General features: G+C 49.9%; 1 protein-coding gene across 1 annotated transcript; it reads right to left on the bottom strand.

Moving 5' to 3' along the window:
- Positions 1 to 711: 711 nt before the first annotated feature.
- On the bottom strand, positions 712 to 3,143 carry LOC120693010 (protein DETOXIFICATION 16-like). Its single transcript, XM_039976411.1, has 7 exons — positions 2,287 to 3,143; positions 2,088 to 2,174; positions 1,942 to 1,998; positions 1,599 to 1,837; positions 1,332 to 1,450; positions 1,124 to 1,210; positions 712 to 1,017 (listed from the first exon to the last, which is right to left on the bottom strand). Exons 1-7 carry the CDS (start codon positions 3,063 to 3,065, stop codon positions 967 to 969), a joined length of 1,419 nt encoding a protein of 472 aa, XP_039832345.1. The 5' UTR covers positions 3,066 to 3,143; the 3' UTR covers positions 712 to 966.
- Between the last annotated feature and the right edge of the window lie 8,936 nt (positions 3,144 to 12,079).

The following is a 12,079-nucleotide window of genomic DNA, read 5'->3' as shown; positions in this document are numbered from 1 at the left end:
TAACTTTCTTAATGATGATAAATTCCTACCAGAGCCATATGACACACAATATTGAAAACCATAAGCATATGCTACTTGCTATTTCATCGTGCTTTGTCAAATTGTTATGACTCTAGTGAGATTATATTCATGCTCTCTTGGTCAAGATCACACACACTTCCACTCTCACTTGCGAAATTTCTACACTGGAAATTAGCATAATGCATTCATCCATCAAATAAATGCTCCATGTGTTGACAATCTGGCTCCAAAGAATATCCAGAATAGCAGAACTAGATCTTCTGATGTTTGGATTCACTTGCTAGCAACAAGTGATAAGAGTGAGCTGTCTGCCTCTATATATGTTTATAGGTGCACAAAATATCTGTAGCTATGAAAAATATATGTTTGACTTGGGAGTGGCAAATTTTGTAAGGTTGTAATATCTTCAGGAAATAAGACTAGCTTGATTAAATCGAAATGGCAATGTTAGCTGGCTTGTCAGCCAGCTAGCCAGCAGTATTTTTCTTTCACACCAAATCAGCATCAGCCATCAGCTAGCAGCCAGCCAGCAGTAATTTTCTCTTACAACAAATCAGCACCAGCTATCAGCCACAGCTAGCCGAACAGAGCGCAGCTACTAGTAGTGTCCAATTTTTGTTATGAAACGCCAATTTAATGGGCAAGTAGTTTACATCACTAGTATGTATGACGTCAGGGAGAAAGAGTCACTTCTATAAATACTTTTGCACATAAATCCAGTTTGGATGCTTAAAAATAGTTTTCATAAACTGTGTTGAAGTGCGCAGAAAAAGGAAAACCCTGCAAACTTTCAAATTTAATAAAGCATAAAATGATTATTTGCTAATTAACTTAGAGAAAATATATCTCAAATGTCTGTCAATTTCCTTGTGCGCAGTGGGATGATTTGTCTGCAGCTGCGATGGCGCCATTGCACTGTTATTTGTCCAGTTACACATAACACCATCATGCTATGGGTAGAGATGAACTGAATACCGTTTCTTTTGCCTTCGTTGCCTGGAAATTGTGTCGAGAAACAAGAATATGCATCACATTTAACTGTCCAGAAAAAATTATGATAGATGAATAGCAGTATATAGTGACAGTCTCGTAGTTTACTTACCTCTTTCTCCCAGTTTATCCGCAGTGTGATCCACATGAGCAACACAAGCTTGGTGAGGCTGCCACAGACAATACCAAGCCAAAGACCCTACCAAAAGGAACAACAGTTTTAGTTGTTTATTTTTGCAGGTATTTGTTCATGTGGTTTTATTTATTGGATCCAATGAAGTCATAGATCATCGGAAAGTTTCAAAGAATTAGTACCATACCATTCCGTTAAGATGGAGAACAAATGCAAGGAAAACGGCCATGGGAACGCCGGCCAAGTAGAACGCACCGAGATTAACACGAGCGCCGACCTTCTGCTCACCGCATCCAGTCAGTACTCCTGGAAAGTTAAGAGAATGATCAGCGCATCTGTGAAGAATTGCTCTTATTATAACATTTTAGTCATACCTTGGCTCAATTTGGAAAGCAATAGCGTCTATGAATTCTTTTTTTTTTTGAGGGGAACTCGTCTATGAAATGAATTTTACCGGATAGAGAACTGTGAAGCCCATCTGTGAAGAACGATATCGCGAGAACAGGTATCATTTTTGCAATGTATGTGATAACTTCAGGTTCATTGCTGTACATATAGCCCCAGACATTGCGTAGCAGAATCATGGTAGAGGCTAGAACCAAGCCGGCAGACATGGCGATGCACATTACTACTCGAGTTGCCAGCTTCGCTGCGTGGGGCTGACCAGCGCCAAGTTCATTCGAAACTCGTGTGCTAGATCGAGAAGGAAAGACATGGAAGTCATGACATGAATAAGCCGATGCCCAGAAGGACTGTACATAGATAGTATATGTCTATCGATCTGTCAGAAAACATACCTTATGGCTGTAGAGAGACCAAATGGTATCATGAACAGCAACGAACCAGTGTTGAGACTGCAGAATTGAACAAACTAGTCAGAAACATTATTTAAACGTAAAGATTGTCCTTTGAAGAACTAATAACGTGTACTGCTGATGATTACCATATCGACAATACTGAGGTTTCAAGCTTAGGATTGGGCAGAAGGCCAGAGAGCAACACGAGTAGTTCAAATGACCACCACTCCAAGCTGAACACACAGGGGAACAGGAACAGACATCCGGTTTCAAGATCGACTAAGAAGGACTGAAAGGCATGATGAGGAGGGAAAAACAAAAACATCGATCTTTTAATTGGCTCACCAGACCATCATCGCCGATGGGATGGCGAGCTCAGTGAACCGGCGCAGCTCATTGAAAGCCTCGGTGGAGAATCCTGTCCATGTCCTCTTGCACGCGCCTGACAGCCTGACGTAGAGAGCGAGCATGGCCAGGTTGACGCAGTAGGAGATGGCATTGCTCAGCGCAGCGCCTTTGCTCCCCAAGCCGGCCTTGAACACCAGCGCCCAGCACACGAAGACGTGGCTCAGCGACGTGACGCCGGAGCTGGCCATCACTGGCACAACGATGCTCTGCGTCTGCAGGAACCGGATGTGGCACACGAGCGGGACCAAAGGGACGAGGCACGGTATGAGCCACCGCGAGTAGGCGCCAGCTTCCTCGGCGATGTCGTGATCCTGGCCGAGGAGGATAAGGATCCGGCCGGCGTTGGCCCAGACGACGGCGATCGGGACGCAGGCGAGCCCGAGCACCAGCATGGCGCGTTGCTTGTACACGCCGAGGAGGCCGTACTGCCTCGCCCCGAAGGCCTGCCCGCACAGCGTGTCCAGCGCGCTCACCATGCCGCAGAGCAGGCTGAAGCCGGTGACGTTGGCGAGGGAGCTGGCCAGGGAGGCGCCGGCGAGGGGCAGCTCACCGAGGTGGCCGACGAACATGACGGACACCAGCTGGACGGCATTCTGCATGATGCAGCTGGCCACCAGGGGCCCCGCCAGCCGCAGCAGCCGCTTGGCCTCCGCCGCGGCCGTGTTCTCGGGCCGCGCCAGGAGAAGGGGCTCCTCTGTTTCTGCCTTGTTCTCCATGATGATCAGAGTTTACAAAGCGTGTGGCCTCAAGGTTTTGAAGTGGAATCGTGAACAGAGTGGCAGTAGTGCGCAGATGCTGGGAGTAAACGATTTTTATAGGAATCTAAGCAGCAGATACCACACATTCGGAAGCTACGACGTTCGGCACCCACCTTGGATTTTAGTGTAGACTAACTGTTTTGTTTATGCAACTCGTTTACGTCTACGTGCCGTGACTGCCAAGTATTAGAAGCAAAGCCGTACTCGTGCACAGCTTTTTTAATAGCCACATTTTAGTTACTGATAGAGACTTTTAAAAGATACTAACAAAAGATAAAGTTTCACTTTCACCTAGTAGAAAGCGCAGCTTGTTCATATATAAACATGCAACTTTGAAAGGTACTTTTTATTAAAACTACATAAATATTTTAATGCAGGCACAATGAGATTATTATGTGTATAGGCTCAATCAATAGATACAGTACTAAATAAAAAAATCAAAACCAAACCTATTATTATACCACTTAATCTTGGGGAAAAATCTACCGTGCATATAAGATAAAAAAATAAATCGAATCCTTTCTAGAAAGAAATAGAGTTCTAAATTCAGATAAATATATACTTCTATATATGCAAAGGTGTTGAAAAAGTCAATTTAACTAGTACTAAATAAAAAAATTAATTTCCAACCTATTATTATACCACTATATATTGGGAAAAAATCTATCACGCATGTGTCTAAAGGTAGAAAAATAAATTAAATCATTTCTCAAAAGAAATGGAGCCCTAAATGATATATAAATATATACACCTATATATGCATAGGTGTTGAAAAAATAAATTTAAATAGTAATAAATAAAAAAATCAAACTCAACATATTATTTCACCACTAAATGTTGGAAAAAAAATCAAACATGCATCTTTGAAAAATAGGAAAAAAAACAAATAGTTTTCTCTCTCCAACATAGATCTAGGGCATTATTTAATTAAGAATGAGGCTAAACTCTATAAATTGATTCCAAATGATTACACAATCTTGTTCTTCTACTAAAATAGCCCAACTTCATGCAAAAATTTGAGGCAAATGGGTTCTCACATGTTTAATCCACACCATAGAAACCTAGAGCTAGATAGAGAGCTTCATTTGAGCCATAAATCTAATAAAATGAGCTTAGAAATGATAAGAAATTAGCATCAGCTCACCTCCTAGAGTCCCCAATTCGAAGGAAATCAAGTTAAAAACCTTCCCATTTTTCTGTTCTTTTTTATCTTAGAGGAGCTCCTCTCCCAAGCAAACGATCAGGGGTCGGTAGAAGGAAGAAGGTGCCCAGATTTTCATAGAGATTTTAGGGGCGGGTTAGGGGTGAGCCGCCCCTACAAATGAATTTTCAGGGGTGGCTCAATTACTACATGCACTAGCTCCATTTGTAGAAACGAGTTCAAAATTCGTCCATTCCTAAAAAATCGTGGTATTGCTACAAATTATTTTTGTAGTAGTGATGTTTGCTTCGTCCGGAGATGCGGCGCCTAAAGCAAAGATGACAAGCAGCCAGGGGGCACCACCATCACAAGGTAGGCACTATATACGGATGAACAACAATTTTGATTATCGATTCCGGTATCAATCTTTAATTTGTAAGATAAGATTGTATTGAGGAATTGCACGAGACTTGAGTAACATGCAGATTGCAACCATCATAGCCAGACGATCTGAGACATAATCTGCCGCTCCCACCGGAGCTCATCCAGGATCGGTGCGACCCCGCCACGCTCATCGCCTGCGCCGCCACGTGCCGGCTCCTCCGCCGCCACATCCTTAGCCCCACATTCATCCAGCGCCGCCGTGATGCAGCGCGATGCAGCCTCGCCCCGTGGAGCCTCTTGGCCTCTTGTACTGGCACTACAACGGCAAGCGTGTGCCCCATCCGTCCCGCCGTCCTTCGCCCTGTCGTCTTCGACAAGTACACGCCGCTGTGTCTACGACCCTGTCACCGGGTGCCGCGCCTTCCTCCCATCGCCAGTGGTGCACCAGCAGTCCTACACCCTGCTCCTCGGCGACGACAGTGGCGGCGACGGATGGTTCCGCCGGCTGCTCACTGTGGACCTGAGCAGGCTTCGGTTCCACCACACCATCCGAGCGCAAAGCCTCTCGCCGGACGCCTTGGCGCCCGTCAACCTCATGCGAGGCGAAGTGGAGCGGCCGTCCCCGGTGACCCTCGGGGCCGGCGGCGCGGTCCTCCACTGCCTGTGCACCGACAGCCGCACCGTCCTGACCTTGGACGCTGACTAAGTGGAGGTGGGCACGGTGCTGCTCCACCCCCCCCCCCCCCACCACCATGTCCTGCTCCCGCGGATTCATTTGCTTTTTCTTTTTTTTGCTACAGTTGCGGGCTGCAGCAGCAGCTACTGGCGTCGTTGCTGGATAAGTAGTGTTGGTGGAGGATACCCTTCGGAAGTGAAGGAGTGTCACAACAGCCCGGTCGATGAGTGCGAAGCCCCGAGAGAAAGTTTGCAGCCACTATAGCGGCACAAAAATCAATGCACGGGAGAAATTACCCTGTATTCAATGTCACATCACTTGGGTACAAGGGGTATTTATAGCCCAACAGCTCACCTACTCAATGGACTAAAAACCCCTAAACGCCCCTTAACTGCCAGCATCTAGGAATATTCCAGGGGTATTCTAGTAATGTTACAAAACTGACAACGTGTAGTGGATTACAGCTGGACTCAACATTCCGTACAATCTGCTGACAGTGGGCCCGCTTCGCTTCGTGCCCCTTCGTCGCCAGAGCCTTCGACTTCCTTCCGAGGGAGTCTCATGGGACCACTTCGCTACACGCCTCTTCGCTGGAACTCTCTGCCTCTTCGCTAACCTTCGCCCTTGGATCTTCGGACATGCCCCCTTCGGCTTTGTTGCTTCTCCTCACGAGCGGTGGAGTCCCTTCGGCGACGGGCGAATGTGGCGTCCCCAACAGTAGCCCCTCGGGGCCGCGACCGTTCCTTGGAGCGGGGGCGGCTCCGATTCACGCGCGCGTGAAGCGACACGCTCGAAGCGCCACCCTTCGAACGTTCGCCCGTGACTGTTCGGAGTTCCTGCAATTCAACATAATTCCGAGGTGCATTGTGTGAACTGATTATAATTTTCATTATTGTTTTTTGTTTTTAATTTTATGTTTGGATCGAGGAGTCACCGGTTCATGTAAAGATGCCGATGCGCCTGCGCGTGACCGTTGGAGGCATCAACTCGGCTGTGTGTTGTGACCGTTGGAGGTGAGGGCAGCACCATCTTTTTGCGTGCCCGAGCGCGTTCTCCGACGCGCGACCCCAGCTATAAAAGGGGGTGGGGGCCGACGGACACTTTCGTGCGAGCACTTTTTCCCCTACAATTTGCGCTTCCCCTTTTTCTCTCTCGACTGTTGTTGCTTGCTTCGCATTCCCGGCCTCCGTTCTTCCCTCGCGATGGCTTCGCTCACCGACATGGCGCCCCGCCCACACGAGCCCTAGGTTATAGCCACATGACCCGTGAAGTCCTGGAGGGGATGATCCTTCGGGGGGTGGTTGCTCGCGACCAGGTGCGGGCTCCGCCTCCTGATTAGGGCTCAGCACATCCTGAACCCGACGAAGTGGTGGTGTTTCGCGACTTCTTCACCCCGGGTCTTCGCTTCCGGCTGGATCCGGTGGTCGTGGACATCTTCCAATTGTTCACGGTCTACATCCACCAGATGATGCCCACCTCCTTCGTCAGGCTCAACCTGTTCATGTGGCTTGCGAAGACCGGCAGGGTCGCGCCCACTACCGAAGCCTTCGCTCGAGTCTTCCGCGTCCACTACCAGCCGAAGAGCATCACAGTGCACAAGAAGGACGGCAGTAGCGGTGAAACGGAGCCTCAGTATGGGTGCTACACCTTCACCTTTAGGCAAATGGCTCCGAGCCCCTTGCAAGCTTACCGGAACAAGTGGCCGGTGGAGTGGGCCAATTACTGGTTCTACCACAAGATCCACCTGGACCCGGAGACAAACACCAGCCCCTTGTGGGTTGAGAGGATTCCTGTGCTCTGGAAGACGCCGGTGGTCGCAGTGCCGGAGACTGCGGAGGCTAATGCCTTCGTGGCTTTGTTGCGGGAGGTCGCGAAGAGCTTTAGCACCCGAGATCTCGTCGAAGAGTTCTCGGCGTGCCAGTGCTTCCCCGTTCAGGAGGGGTGGGCCGTGACCTCCTGGGCGCCCGAAGAAAAGTGGATCGAAGGCATTCCTATGCCTGATTTTAGAGCATGCTTTAGCATTGGCTGTGTTGGTGCGTTTCTGTTTCTCTCTCTCTCTCTTTTAAAATTGTTGTCTTCGACTTTCTTTGCGGATGTCGACCCAAGGTCATCGAGACCACTGCTGATGAAGCCGTTGGCCCTGTGGCCAACATGGAGTACAAGCAGCTTGTTGAGAAGCTCGGGGGCACTCGGAAAAATTGAGTGTTTAGATTCTTTGGGATTGTTCCGCACCGCCGCGAAGCCGAAGCGTTGCTGGCGGAGGCCAAAGAGAAGAAGCAGCAGAAGGCTACCGGTGGCGCGTGTGCCACCATTGTTCTTGAGAAGAAGAAGCGGCGAGGAGGAGCCGCTGGTGCGGGGATGTCGAAGTGCCCGAGGTAGCTGGAGTCCCTGCTGGGCGCGGCTCCGCTCCAGTCCAAGGGTGACTCCGAGGACAATGTGGAGGAAGAGGAGCGTCGCGAAGAGTCCCCCTCATCCAGCTCTGGCCGCTGCGGCTCCAATCACCGTGAGGCACGCTCCTACTCTGGAGTATAGCACGATGGCCGCAGAGAGCGACGAGGATGAGGGGCGCACTACCTCTCCCGACAATGCTAAGTTGCGGCCCCCGCGATGACTCCAGCACCGGCCCCGATGAGCGCAGCCGCTGAACCGAATGTCCAGGATGAAGCGGAGTCATCCTCGACGTCCAGCGATGACAGTGCTGACGGAGGCAAAGACATGCCTAATGGTGCCGATTCGGAGAAGGTGGCCGCCGCGGCCTCAAGCGCGAGCTCCGGCTCTTCGAGCCAAAGCAGCGGCTACCTCGTCGGCAGGTCTGACCCTGCTGCAGTGGCCGAAGCCCTGGGGGCCTCTGGGGTTAAGGTCATTGGGGGTCAAGTCATCGGCAGCATCTGCTTCGAGAGCTGCAACAGAGAACGCAAGTTCTTGGCCGAAGCCGGGGCGTCCTTCTGCTTCCCCCTGATGGAGCCAAGGCATACGAACACCGGGGCAGCCAACGCCTTGCAGTTCACGGAGGACCTCACTTTGAAGTCTTTCGTGGCTGCTCGCTGCGCCCAGAGGCAGATGGAGGTGGAGGTCGGGGCATCTCGCGCGTCGTGGAGCTTGAAGAGAATGTCTCCGCCTTGCAAAGGGAGAAGAATGAGCTCGAAGCGTCGCTGGATTTGGTGCGAATAAGGGCGGAGACCTCTATAAAGTAGATGGAGGAGGCGCGCGGTCGGTCCCAGGCTGCGGAAGAGGCTACCAAGGCTGCCGAAGACCGCCATCAGAGCGCCGAAGAGCTTGTCGGGATCTTCCGAAAAGCCGTTGCTGGCGGGGCTCTCCCTTTTCAGGGCGAAATTCACAGGCTTCTGGAATGCTTCGGCATCAACACTCCCCCGCTGGCTGGCGAGGACGTGAACTCCTTGGAGCTCATCGAGTTCTTCCGATGGCTTCGGTGCTGCATGGCCATGGTCGACTGCAGTAGCCAGTTCTTTGGTGAACTAAATGTCGGCGTCGCAGCGCGATCACTGATGGCCGTGGTGTGTTCTTTGCTTGAAGCCCCAGCTGGTGGAGAAGCCGTTGTTTCGAAGATGAAGCTTCGCACGCTTCGCGATCCTTCTGTGCAGTGGCCATCTTCTGACGAAGTGAAGCCAGATGCATTGGCCGCTCTGCCCCACAACATCGCCAAGAATTTCATGGCCACATTCTTCCAGGAGATGGGGCGAGAGCTGGTTGCGCACGAAGGCGAGTGCATGAGGAGACGGGTAAGTCCTTTGTTTGTTAGTTGTTGCCTTCAACTCTTCCCGATTCGTACTGACATCGAGTATGTTTTAGCTACAAGAAAAAGCTGAAGCTTGGGCCGCCGAAGCTCTGAACCTCAAGCGAAGCCCTCCACTTGTTGATGCCGAAAACGCCGGAGATGGCACAGAAGGTGGGGCTGACGCTGGTGCTGGCGAAGACGTAGGAGAGATGTGACTTTCGTTTTGGTGATGTTCGGTGATTTTGAGGAATTGTAACCATAACTTTTTAATTGACTCCTTTGGTATCTGCGCAGGACACTGGGTCGAAACCTGCGCGGATCACCGAAGGTATTTTGCCTTTGCGGATGAAATGCGGAAACTTTGTAATATCTGGCACTATGTGGCACAAATTTAATGCGAATCGGCCTTGGATGACCTTCGCGGAATTTTGGATGTTTAAAGAGCGTGCTTATAACCACCGCAATGCGCAGTCGAAGCGTTTTTTTGATAGGTTCACGCGCGACGTGGACAAGCACCATGAGGTTCTTCGCGACTGCACTATTTGTCGCGAAATAAAACGCATGTTAAACATGGATGTTCCGTACTTTCCACCTGCTGGGCTCCTCGAGCCGAAGCCAGAGCCCATGGAGGAACTCCATGGGGACTACTGCTTCATGTATAGAGAAGAGGATGACTTCATGCAAGGTGACTGATCGAAGCCGTCAATCATTGCAGGGCCAAGATTCGAAGCCTATCTCTGAAGACTAGCCGAAGACATCTTAGATATTGGGGTCCGCGAGATTATTGATGAGGTGGACTGCGTTGTATTCAAAGAGGAAGAATCCATTGTAATGTCAGAATGAATGGGCGAAGGCCCTATGTAATTTTAATGTTCTGTGGGATTGTGTAAAAACCAATGTGTAAAATTGGGCGCAGCCCTAGAATGAATGGGCGAAGCCCCAAAATGTGATTGTGAAGCACCACCATTGTTAACGGAAAGTTTGTCCCTTCGAGGACGCATTGTATTTTGTTTGCGAAGCGCCACCCCCCCTTTTGCGTACTTGGAGGGCGACACTTTCGTTCTAAGAGTATGGGTCTTCGACTTTGCGAAGCCCCCTTTCCACTTGTGATGTAAGTGTTCAATTTTTGCATGTAACAAACCGGGCGAAGCCCTTGATTAACTACGAAGCGCCACCCCCTCTATTATCTGGGGTGGCCCACAACTGCAAGTACGCAATGTATTTATTCATGAAGCGCCACCCCTCTTTTGCGTTCTTGGAGAGGGACACGCCACATTCGCCATTAGAAACTGCAAAGTACCTTCAGAACTTTGTTCTGAAGGGCTTTTGATAGGGGGACCTTGGGCTCTTTTGCTAGCTTAGGTGGGCCCTACCCTTCGGCTTTCACACGATAGGACTTTCCATACCCTCGGCACTTCTGCGTGGAGGGTCTTTTCTATAGAGGGGGCCTTCGGCTCTTTAGCACGCTTAGGCGGGCCCTGGCCTTCGGCTTTCGCACGATAGGACTTTCCATGTCTTCGGTGCTCTGCGCGGAAGGTCTTTTCGACTGGGAATAATTAAGAACTGAGATCTAAGGGTGATGCGGGCCCTTCAGCTTCGCAAGCCCTGGGCTCATTTATCCAAGTGGCATTTACTTGTTAATGCACCGATGACTCCGCCCTTCGCTTTGACGAAGGGCGAAAGACGCTTCGATGCCTTCTTAGATACATGATGTTCTTTTCTGGGGACCCTGATTATATTTCACAAGGGGTTAACAGGGTTGCCGCCTCATTAAAAACCTCACACCTTCGAAAACCACATCGATTGTATGACAGCTTCCCCTATGAGGAAAAGAGTACGGGCCCTTGAATACATTATTCAGACTAGTTGCGAAGGAAGAGATTACAATTTATTACAAAAATGAGTGAATCTAAACATAGTAGTGCTGAAGCATGTCCTTGTTCCAGGAGTATGGGTCTTCAACTCCTTCGAGTGTGCGAAGCCTACACGTCTCGGGTCTTGCCATCGAAGTGACCAGGAATGGTCCTTCCCATTTGCTGTACATTTTGCCTTGTAATTTGCTTTTCGGGATACGGCGAAGAACAAGATCGCCCTCCTTGATTTCCCGAGGTCTCACCTTTTTGTTGCGCCACCTTCGGGTCTCCTCTTGGTACTTGCCAAGGTTGATGGCCGCTTGTTTTTTAATGGCTTCAATTGTGTCTATTGTTGGCTTGATGTCTTCGTCGGGACCTTCGGTTCTGTAGGACCCATGCCGAAGTTCTTCTGGTGTCATTGCCTCTTCGCCATAGAGGAGCTTGAAGGGAGTGAACTTTGTTGCCCTTGACTCAGTTGTATTGTGCGACCAGATTACCTTCAGTATCTCGTCAACCCATTTGCCCTTTGACTGCTCGGTGATGTTTTTCTTGATCCCAGAAAAGATGATACCATTTTCTCTTTCGACGGCTCCATTGGACTGTGGATGGTACACTGAGGCGAAGCACAACTTGGTGCCCAATTGATGACAGAACTCCCTGAACTTGGTACAATCAAACTGCTTGCCATTGTCCACTGTAACTTCTTTAGGTACGCCAAAGCGGCATACTATGTTTTGCTAGAAAAATTTCTGCAAGGTTGCGGTTGTAATATCTCGAAGCGCCTTGGCTTCGATCCACTTTGAGAAGTACTCCACCATGACTGCTGCATACTCGAAGGTGCCTGGAGCTGTTGGCAGGGGGCCCACGATGTCGATGCCCCACCGCTCGAGGGGGCAGACCGGAGGTATCAGGTGGACTTCTTCTGGTGGGAACTTGCTGTAGTGAGCATGCTTTTGACAGTTAGGGCACGTGCGCACAATTTCGTGGGCATCTGCCATGGCCGAAAGCCAATAGAACCCTTCGCGAAAGGCTTTTCCCACCAGAGCCCTCGTTCCAATGTGCGAAGAGCACATGCCTATGTGTATTTCTTATAGCAACTGTCTACATTCGACTTGCGAGATGCACTTCAACAAAGGTGCACAGACACCCCCTCGATACAATGTGTCGTTGATGAGTGAATAG

This window comes from Panicum virgatum, chromosome 9N (genome assembly GCF_016808335.1).
Source record: "Panicum virgatum strain AP13 chromosome 9N, P.virgatum_v5, whole genome shotgun sequence".
NCBI classification, from domain to species: Eukaryota; Viridiplantae; Streptophyta; class Magnoliopsida; order Poales; family Poaceae; genus Panicum; species Panicum virgatum.
The sequence above is the reverse complement of the archived record's forward strand: the minus strand, read 5'-3'. Positions and strand labels throughout refer to the sequence as shown.